A 9956-nucleotide genomic window follows, 5' to 3' on the forward strand; every position below is an offset into this window, starting at 1 on the left:
CTCTGGCTCTGTAAATGAGACCAAAAGTGGCCGTTGGGGTCTTCAGAAATAGGGCATGAGATGGCTGTGCTGGAGGTGACGCTTGGCAAGGATTCAGCAGAGTCCTGTACTGCGTGCCCTGCTACTGCCTGCCCCTCTTCGGATTTTATGGAAAAAAAAAAACAAAACAAAACCACACAACGATATCAACCTAGCAAACTTCACCAACATTTCCAGAAATAAGGCTAGACACAGCAAAGAGATGAAAGGGAAGGTGCGCACCCAAACCTCCCAGTATTTTGTGCTGTGAAACCTTCCCTGAGCAGCAGCATTCATGTCTAAACATGAATCCTCTGGTGTTTAAAGTTTAACTCATCACCTCATGGTGAAGTAACGGCCACATCGTGCACAGAAATCAACATTCTTAGAAAATATTTGAAGTTAGAAAGGGCAACCCTTTGTACTATAAATACTGCTTTCCAGAAAAGGGTTGTGATTTCAACATCGCCAAGCGTGTGCCAAAAAAGTACCCGTGTGGCCCAGTGCTTTAGCACAGGTACTGCAGGTCAAGATATACGCTACCTGCCCGCCACGGAGGTGAAAACTTTCCCTCTCTTGGTTGTGAAGGACGGTAAGTCTTGACACGTGTTCCCTAGGTTTTCATTATAGAATCCCAGAATCATTAGGGTTGGAAAAGAGCTCCAAGATTACCCGGTTCAACCATCCTTAGGGACGTGGTTTAGTGGGTGACGTTGGCGGTAGGGTGATGGTTGGACCAGATGACCTTGAAGGTCTCTTCCAACCTTAACGATTCTAGGACTCTACGATCCCACTACCGCCAATGCCCCCCAGTAACCACGTCCCCAAGCACCACGTCCAACCTTCCCTTGAACGCCCCCGGGGACGGTGACCCCACCACCCCCCCGGGCAGCCCATCCCAACACCTGACCGCTCTTTCCGAGAAGAAATGGTTCTGAATTTCCAACCTGGCCCTCGCTGAGGCCAAGGGGACCAACAAGAACCGGGCTCCGAGGGCCCCGGGGCGCGAGGAAATCAGCACCGAGGGGGGGGCCGATAATGGTGGATCCAGCCTTACCTAATCACTGGGGGCGGGGCATGAGGGGAAAGGGGGCGTGGCCTGATAGCAAGGCAGTGACGTATATGGATAAGTGGGCGTGGCCTGGGGACAAGGGAGACATATATGGACAAGTGGGCGTGACCTGGTGCGATACGTATGGACAAGTGGGCGTGGCCTGGGGCAAACGGGCGACTTATATGGTCAAGTGGGCGTGGCCTGGGGAGCATCGGGACCGCATATATGGACAAGTGGGCGTGGCGTGCGACTGGGGGCGGAGCTGGGGCGCAGGGGGCGTGGCGCGGCGGCGGCGCTATAAGGCGGGGGGCGCGCGGCCCGGCTCCCGCCCCGCCCCGCGCCGTTCCGTGCCGAGCCGCCCCGCCCCGTCCCAGCGGCAATTCCTGCTGCGCCACAGCCATGGCGGCGCTGACGGTGAAAGCCTACCTGCTGGGCAAGGAGGAGGCGGCCCGCGAGATCCGCCGCTTCTCCCTGCAGCCCCCCGTCCGCTACCAGGCCGTCTGCGAGAGGGTGGCCGAGCTCTTCCAGGGGCTGCTGCGGGCCGGGCCGCCGCCGGCCTTCCGGCTGCACTACCGGGGTGAGGGGGGACGGGGGTTTGCCCGGGGGGTGGTGGGGGTAGTGGTGGGGGTGTCCCCCCCCCGGCCAGGAGCCTGACCCTGCCCGTCCTCCCCCCGCAGATGAGGACGGGGACCTGATCGCGTTCTCGAGCGACGAGGAGCTGGAGCTGGCCATGCCCTACGTGCGGGACGGCGTCTTTCGCGTTTACATCAAAGGTAACGGCTACCGGGGGAGGCAAGGCACGGCTCTGATGTAAGCTGCGGTTCCCCGGGGAGGTGAATTGAGGGGCGGGGAGGGGGCTGGAGGGGAGCCCACGCTGCTGAGGGGAGGTGGGCAGACCCCAGGCCGCCTCCTAGCTGTGTCACTACTGGCACAGTGACAGCCACCTCCCCGCAAACCCTTCCCACCACTGGTGTCCTCAGCAGTCACAGGGACACGCTAGGAAGCCCAAATGACAGTTTAATTGTCAGTGTGCTGTTGTGCCCTAGTCCCTTCTGTTCGCTCAGACACCTGCAGAGCTTTATCAGCAGCTCACCTACTGACTCACACGGGCTGTCACTCATCTCCGTGCTCATCTGCTGTGCCCCCTGGCACTCCTTCTGAACTTCCTCCTGAGAAACATTCTGTCCTCGCAGAGCTTAGGGAGGTAGGACGAGACGCCAAATGGGGTGGTGCTGTGCTAATCTAGAATAAATATGGAAAGATAGTGCTAGGGATGAGGTATGCTCAATTGGAGGAGCAGGTATGTCTGTGAAACCCCCTCATGCTTGGTTTAAGTTCTCTTACGTGCTCCTGGCTTGTGTTTGGCAGCCAGCGTAAAAGTAAACTGAGCTAGTAAGTCAATACTGCTGTGACAAGGGCTGTTTGTGTTTCCTTCTCCTCTGCCCGATTTCCAACCTTTAAATAGTAACCTTGTTCTTGATGCAAAGTTCCCTTTCTTTAATAGAGAAAAAGGAGTGCAGGCGGGAGCATCGCTCGCAGTGCAGCCAGGAGCCTCCCCGTGATATGGTGCACCCCAATGTCATCTGTGACGGCTGCGAAGGGCCGGTGGTGGGTGCTAGATTCAAGTGCACCGTCTGTCCAGACTATGACCTGTGCAGCACCTGTGAGGGTAAAGGCATCCACAAGGAGCACAACATGGTGATGTTTCAAAGTCCACTGCTAAATCCGTTTGAGGTGAGTAAAATCTATGGAGTGGGACTAATGCATGGGGTATTCCCCAAATGTAAGCACTAAGCTTAATTTACTTGGAATCTGTCTGTGTGAACACGGTCACATGAACGTTACCCTTCACAGTGGCTTCCCCGAGGACGCTGGCTCCGTAAAATGCGGCATGGTGTTCCACCCTTCCCGTGGATGCACTGCTGGGGGTATCCTGGCCCCGCAGGTCCATGCCAAAACTCGGAACGAGCCCAAGCCAGTGCTGCTGCCTCCAGTCCACCTGCTGCGGAAGGTAAGAGGAGATGCTCTGGTAAACAAGGTGGTGGTGGAGGAGCTGGAGTAGGTGGGACTCTGCAGCAGTGTGGAATCTGGGTGGGAAAAAAAGGCATGGGAACTAATCTAATTTGCTTAAAATAACAAGGACATCTTGGGACAGAGTGCAGTTTCTCTTAAGGTGTGTTTAGGGCCCATGCAATAGATGAGGCTGTAGAGAGACTACTTAGAATGAAACCAAGCAGAGCTGTTAGCTCAAGCATGTCACTACTGTGCTCTAGATTTGCCTTTCAGCATGGATAATGAGCCTTAACAATGCTAATGCCACTGGTTTATTGTTCCAGAGGTGGCTCAGAGTTAGATTTGGTCTTTCTACTTACTGCTTTTGTGCAGTGTAGATGTTTCTCAGAAAACAAGCACTGAGAACTCTTGGGGATATGCTCTGTAGGTGCTCTTTTCCTTTGGGCTGCTATATGTACTAATATGAATTGTTCTTCTAGAAGCTTCTACTAACAGCCCGCCTCAGGACCCCAATGTCACCTTCTTAAAGAATGTTGGGGAGAGTGTTGCAGCTTTTCTGAGCCCTATGGGTAAGTTACTTATGGTGTCAGCCACATCCCTGAGACTGGCTTAGCTCCTTCCAACAGGAGCAGCAGCCAGCTGTCATGGCTGATGGCATCACTTCATGCTACTAAGCCTTGAAGCTTTAACTTTATTCCTTGTACTAAAATTGCCTAGGCTTAGGACATCTGCTTAGTACCTTTTTAGAGTCCTCCTGTGGAAGGAAGTAAGGAGAGGTTTCATTAACATGTCACCACTAACATTAAGTCAGTGGTGACTTGGGGGACTTGGGGCTGTGCCTTGCTATGCAGATATATGTAAGTTCTGCCTTGACTTTAAATGTATGGCTGCCCATCTAGAGGAAGGTGATTATGTGGTGCTTCCCACTTCAATTCCTGCATGTTAAACGGGAAACTGGAAGATTACAGTAATGTTACAGCATTTATACTAGGATTAATGCATGCTTTAAGACTGCTTTTGAAATTCTTCTAAGATTTTCTTGGTCTGAAATATGTTCCTAGGTATTGAAGTTGATATTGATGTGGAACATGGAGGACAGAGAAGCAAAGTGACTCCTGTTTCTCCCAATCTGGAGAAGAACAATGCTGAGTCAAGCAGCGGTACCCCTGACCAGAACGCTCAGACCAAACCATACTGGAATAGCACAGATTCTGTTACAGTAGTAAATACGGTTGCAGAGCAGATACAAGATATGGTGATAGATCCTGTGCCCACGCAAATGGAAGATGGCAGCTTCCAGACCCAGGTACAAGAACCATGGCATTTATGTGCTCGCTGAGGCTTTATTGAAAAGAACGCCTTTCAGCCTTTGTTGTAGGGTTGATTATTGGAGTGTCAGTGCTTAAGTGATGCACAGCACCTCAGCTTTACTGATTTACAGCAAAGGTGATGGGACTTGTGAATGTAAAGCTTCATATTATAGATAGGAGCATGCATCCTACCTGGAAAACACTGCAGCACCTGGACTTTGTTTCTTCCCGTTTCAGGAACACAGTGAGTCTAGCAGTTCATCAGGGGGTGATGAGGACTGGACCCACCTGTCTTCCAAAGAAGTGGATCCTTCCACAGGTGAACTGCAGTCTCTCCAAATGCCAGAGACAGAGGGTCCCAGCTCCCTGGATGTATCTCAAGATCCTCCACAGCCAGGACCTACCGGACTGCGAGAGGCTGCACTCTACCCACATCTCCCACCAGGTATGAGAATGTAGGTTTCATAATTCTGAGTAACTTCCACTCAGAAATTGCCAACTTGCCCAGCATAAGCAAATCTACTTAGAGATGGTAGGAACCAAGCTCATGTAAGTTAGAGGTGACCTTGTTAGCTGGTATGGCAGCACTCTGCACCTTGTTAGAAGCAGGTTGTTCTCCGCTTGAATGCGGGCAGCTAAGTCTTAAAGACTTCAGACTTAGACTAGTACTAATACACTATTCAAGCAACATGAAAAAGGTGGTATTGCAAGTCCTGTCCTTGCTGTGTACTCTTAAGAGTCTTCTAATGTAAGATGCAGACAACACATCCTGTGACTTACAACACCTCTATGGCAGGAGCTAGTTAATATGCCAGGTGTAACTTAACTGAAACCAGCAGCCCTGAGGCTCACAGCAAGGCTGGCTGAATCTGACTCAGCAGGGTTCTGACTCTGCAGTTTTCTTAGCAGGTTACATATGTTTTATTTCAAAATGTCTGTTCTCCTAGGAGACAAAGGAGAAAACATCTTCCAGCACTTGTCAGCTATGCTAGATTTACTAGGATTAGTGCCAGCCTACCTCCTGAGTGGTATTAAAGCCTTGGCTGGTTTGCTAATTACATAAAGTGTTTCAACTTCAAACTATCCCTCTCTCAACAGAAGCAGATCCTCGCTTGATTGAATCTCTGTCCCAGATGCTCTCTATGGGTTTCTCTGATGAGGGTGGATGGCTCACTCGACTTCTGCAGACAAAGAACTGTGACATCGGGGCAGCGCTAGATGCCATCCAATATTCCAAGCAGCCTCCTCACTTGTAGTAGTCTACATAACAAAAAGCACTTTCCTTCTCACTGAAACAAGATAAGGCCGTACAATTAACTCTAGCGATACATCTTCCTTCCTGTTAAGGGTTTGTTTCATGTTCCTGTCATGTTCCTAAGTGCTTGTAGAGTGGAGGAAAAAATAAATACTACTTCCAGCCTTTCACTTGTGATGAGTCTGTGAGTTTAATGCTCAGAGCTGTATTACTCTGTTAAATGGAACTTGGGTGGAAGATAGTCTAGGCCCAGAGCATGTGACTTTACCAAGCAGCTCCCAGCACCAGGGCGGCAGCCTAGGACTGTACATCTTTTTTTTTTTTGCATGTAGTGGAGGTTTTATTTGAGCAGACCCTTAGGGCTACACACTACTGAAGGGAAATCAACTGCATTGGCTCTGAAGCCTGCTCTGCAGCCCTGGAAGAAAGGGTTGCTATGGGAGATCTAAACGAAGAGAAAAGGGTTGTAGTTTATAATGGGGAGTTAATCACAGAATTTCATTGTACTGGTCAGAGATCCTTAGAGGCTTGGAGGTTTCTCCCTGTTCCACTCCTTCCCCCCCGAGCTGACCTACTTCCATTCTTATTTCTAACATGCTTGCTAGATAACATTATACAAACCCAGCACTTGCCCATTGGAGGGATCTCTTCCCACAAGACAAGCATACAGCATTTAAACAACTTTAATAGTGCAATTAAAGCCCCCTTCACTTCAACTTCTTCCTTCAGTACTCAATATACCAAACATGCTAGACATACAAAAAGGAAAGCAATGCAGGAGGTGCCTGAATTTCTCAGAAATCATCATCAAACTCCTCACCAGTGCAGAAGAGGCGTTCACAAGAAATGCTGCTAGGCTTGGGCCCAGTGTTACACTTAACAGGGGTGGTTGTAGGGGGTCCTGTAGCAGTGTCAAGGGTAGCAGTTCCAGCCTGTAGCAACTGGCTTTGAGGTTCTTTGACCAATACAGCCTTCCCCTGTGAGCAACTGATGCCAGACAGCATGCTGCCAGGTGGTTCTAAGGCAAGCTGCTCAGTGCTAGTTCTGGACTTTTTAAAACCTGTACTTGGAGGTAGAGCAGTTTGAGCTTGTTGTGAGTATCTAGTGGCCATACTTACTGCAGCAGTGCTGTGTAGTCCCAACCTTCCACTGCCATCCTGTGGTGACAAGGTGACCCTGGCAGTATTTTCACTATCGTCAGAACATGAAAGAAATTTTTCCCACTTTGAGGGTTTGGTACAAGCACTTGGGGGTTGTGTGTTTTCCTGTGGCACTACAGACTGACAGACAGCAGGTACTATACTGTCTGCAGAAACATCATCTCCATCATCTTGATCAGGAATGGCTACTGAACATTTCTTGTGCTGTAACAAGAAAGAGAGCTTAGTTATAAATCCAGCATGTATAGTAAAGCTTCACAGAAGCAGGCAAAGAAAGAGCACTCCCATCCTTCAGATATACTTAAGTTTTCACCAGGACTCTGAAGCAGAGCTGAGTCTAATGCTCTGGGTGGGCCCATGAGGCCCATGAACTCTGGGCTGTGAAGACTCAAGTCACCTGGCAGATGATCACAGTAACCTTAATAACTGCATGCCACACAAGTGCTGCTGCTCAACACAGGCAAAACAGCACAGAGAGCAGCTGTGCTGATGGAGGAATCTGGCTTAACCACTTTTAGCTTACACAAGATGGCATTGCTTTTGCCTGAGTAAAACCTTTCAGAAACACCCAACACAATTGTCTACGCCTCTCTGGGTATTGAAATACATGAACAGTGGAAGGCTTACAGAACTTCAAAATTACAGTGTCATAAAAGAAGCAAGGGGAACACTGTTTTGTTTTACTCGGAAGCATCTTCTACAGCTAAAATACTTAAGAGGTTTTAACCTTTTTGGCTTGGTAGGCAAGCTGGAAAGCTCCGTTTTCTTCTGAGTACTCCTGAACATCACTGTGGAGGAATCTCTTCTGCTGTCTCCTGGCCAAAAGAACCATTCACAAAGAGGACTGATGAGCTCCACTGTGAATTTTATCACAAACAAATCACCAGAATTGGTCAGAAAAAGCATACTTCTAGCAATAAAAAGGTTAAGTCAAGCTGTTCATTGCAGCCTGTACTCTGTTCAGCTACCAGAGATGAAATACCTCCCACATCCCCAAACCAAGTGTCATCACTCAGAGGCAGGAATTACAAAAAAAGTTCTTTCTGTACCTTCGTTCTTCTACAGCATTCTTTCTCCAGGAACAGAACTGTTGCCTTTCTGTACTTTCCTCCTCCTCTTCCTGATCTTCACTGCCCTTGTCCAGATACTTACTCCAGCGACTGACTTCTACCCTTCCTTCCTACAACATTGGAGAATAACTAAAAACAGCAAAATACAAGGTTCTCAATTTTGGCACTCTCATGTATGTGCAGAATGCCTCAAAAGGAAAGTCAGGCCAGGACATATTTCTGTAACTTGTCCCCAGGTTCAGTATCTTGGAGCAGAGAGTTTCTGTAGACATCGCATTCTGTCTCTCTGCTGGAGCCTGATCATATACACGGTCATCTCAGCAGCCAATATAAAGGGATCTCCGACTTCACTTTGATTCACCCAGAGGTCAGCATGGGTTGGTACTTACTTCAGCTTTGTAGGTATCTTACCTGCTGGACTGAACTATCTTCACCATGGGCTGCTGTATTTTCGTTGTCATTTACAGATTCTTCTATGCACCTAAAACAGACAGAATTGCAGCTGGAGTTTCTTGTCCAGCTTACAAAGAAATTAGTCTGCTTATTGGTATTTTTCAAGTCATCTAGTTATAGAAAAGACATTGGATAGAAAGCATGGATAGGAACACTGGGTAGGAAGCCTTAAAAAAAACAAACAAGGATCCATAGAAAAGCAGATCATAGATGTCAAGGACTTGCAAGATACATTGCCCAAATACTGGAAAAAAAATATCTAGTTAGAGGGTAGCCTGCTTTTCCTCCTATACAAATAGAGTAGCTATTTAATATGCTAATTATGAAATGAGAAATTTTAATTGATCATAACTACAGATATAAAAGCATGTCTTTTGGGACAACAGCTTAAACCCACTAATTTTATCCCAAGCAAGAAAAAAGGGAAGTTATTTCATAATGTTTTGCAAATAGCAATACCAACTCTTTCTGATGAAGTGAACAAACAGCTCTCCTCCCAAAGCTTAACCCTGAAGCATTGCATATACACAGCTAAGTTATGTAACTGGCTTTGACTGACTTCTGAAAATAACCTTGAGCGAAAAGGAAGCGGTACTAGTTCAAGACCAGTTCAAGATTAAGGCAATTCATAAACAGACTCAGAAATGAAATAAACAGGAAAGCGCTACTCAGATTTTCCAGCCCAGCAGGAATTACGTCCAGATTTTTGCACTCTTTCTGTCGATAGCAGAGATTACTCAGCAGGCTCACCACGTGAAAGCCCCGAATACCAACAGTGAGGCAGCGCCAGCTGAGTGGAGGATTTTCTCCCCGGGGTGCCCAGCGGCGCTGCTTGTCAGCCCGAGGGATGGGCACTGCCAGCTGGCTCCTCAGACAGGACATCGGAAAGCACAACTTCAGAAAACCAAACCAAACCCTATCCCATGGGCAAAGGCATAATGAACAGACACTAATGACCAACTAAGCTTATCTGAAGAAAGCCCTTGTTAAAAGAAGCACGCCAGGTCACTAACTCGACAAGCAGCCTGCTACAGGGAGGGGAGGACGGGCCCGGCACCCAGCCCAGCCCCCTGCGGTGAGCGCTGTTCGGCTGCCGGCCGTCTGAGCCGTGCCCCGGCCGCCCCCCCTGACCCGTACCGAGCTGTCCGAGCGATCGCCTCCTCCGCCTCGCCCTGCAGCGAGTTTAGCTTCTGGACGTGGTGCCTGCAGTCCCGGCCCGACCCCCGGCCGTAAACCTGCGGGGAGAGGAAGGGCGGAGGGCAGGGGGGGGGCCGGCAGGAGAGGAGGCCGCTCGCGGGGAGGCCGCGGCCCTCACCTTGAGCAGGGCCTGCCGCTGCCCGCACACGCTGCAGCTCCACTTGGCGCTCCGCTTGGCCTAGGGGGGAGCAGAGGGGGGTCAGCCGCGGCCCGCAGCGCGGTGCCCGGTGCCCCGGTGCCGGCCCGGCCGCACCTGCTGGGCCTGGAAGAGGCGGCACGAGCAGCAGCGCAGCACCCAGCACGGCGCCGCCATCCCGCCGCCCGCCGTCGCCGTGGCAACGGCCGCCTTCCGCTGACGTCACCGCGCCGCACGCGCGCCTCCCGCTCTGCCCGGAACCCGCCGGGTCCGCTCCACAAGCCCCGCCC

At 50.1% G+C, this 9956-nt stretch overlaps 2 protein-coding genes across 4 annotated transcripts; one reads left to right on the forward strand and one right to left on the reverse strand.

The window, feature by feature from the left end:
• The first annotated feature begins 1326 nt into the window (after positions 1-1326).
• On the forward strand, positions 1327-5820 carry SQSTM1 (sequestosome 1). Of its 3 annotated transcripts, none has more exons than XM_083798822.1 (8): positions 1327-1649; positions 1750-1845; positions 2577-2806; positions 2927-3083; positions 3565-3654; positions 4147-4391; positions 4633-4840; positions 5494-5820. In XM_083798822.1, the coding sequence occupies exons 1-8, from the start codon at positions 1472-1474 to the stop codon at positions 5649-5651; spliced, it is 1362 nt and encodes a 453-aa protein (XP_083654948.1). In that variant the 5' UTR covers positions 1327-1471; the 3' UTR covers positions 5652-5820. The 3 variants fall into 3 exon arrangements, with proteins under 3 accessions (XP_083654948.1, XP_083654949.1, XP_083654950.1); XM_083798823.1 differs by having other exon boundaries at positions 1328-1649; positions 3568-3654; XM_083798824.1 differs by lacking the exon at positions 3565-3654 and having other exon boundaries at positions 1328-1649.
• A 497-nt stretch (positions 5821-6317) lies between these two features.
• On the reverse strand, positions 6318-9931 carry MRNIP (MRN complex interacting protein). Its single transcript, XM_083798825.1, has 7 exons — positions 9784-9931; positions 9649-9708; positions 9471-9568; positions 8292-8361; positions 7860-7990; positions 7538-7625; positions 6318-7014 (listed from the first exon to the last, which is right to left on the reverse strand). Exons 1-7 carry the CDS (start codon positions 9841-9843, stop codon positions 6445-6447), a joined length of 1077 nt encoding a protein of 358 aa, XP_083654951.1. The 5' UTR covers positions 9844-9931; the 3' UTR covers positions 6318-6444.
• Positions 9932-9956: the final 25 nt, after the last annotated feature.

Source organism: Anser anser, assembly GCF_964211835.1.
Source record: "Anser anser genome assembly, chromosome: 14".
NCBI lineage: Eukaryota > Metazoa > Chordata > Aves > Anseriformes > Anatidae > Anser > Anser anser.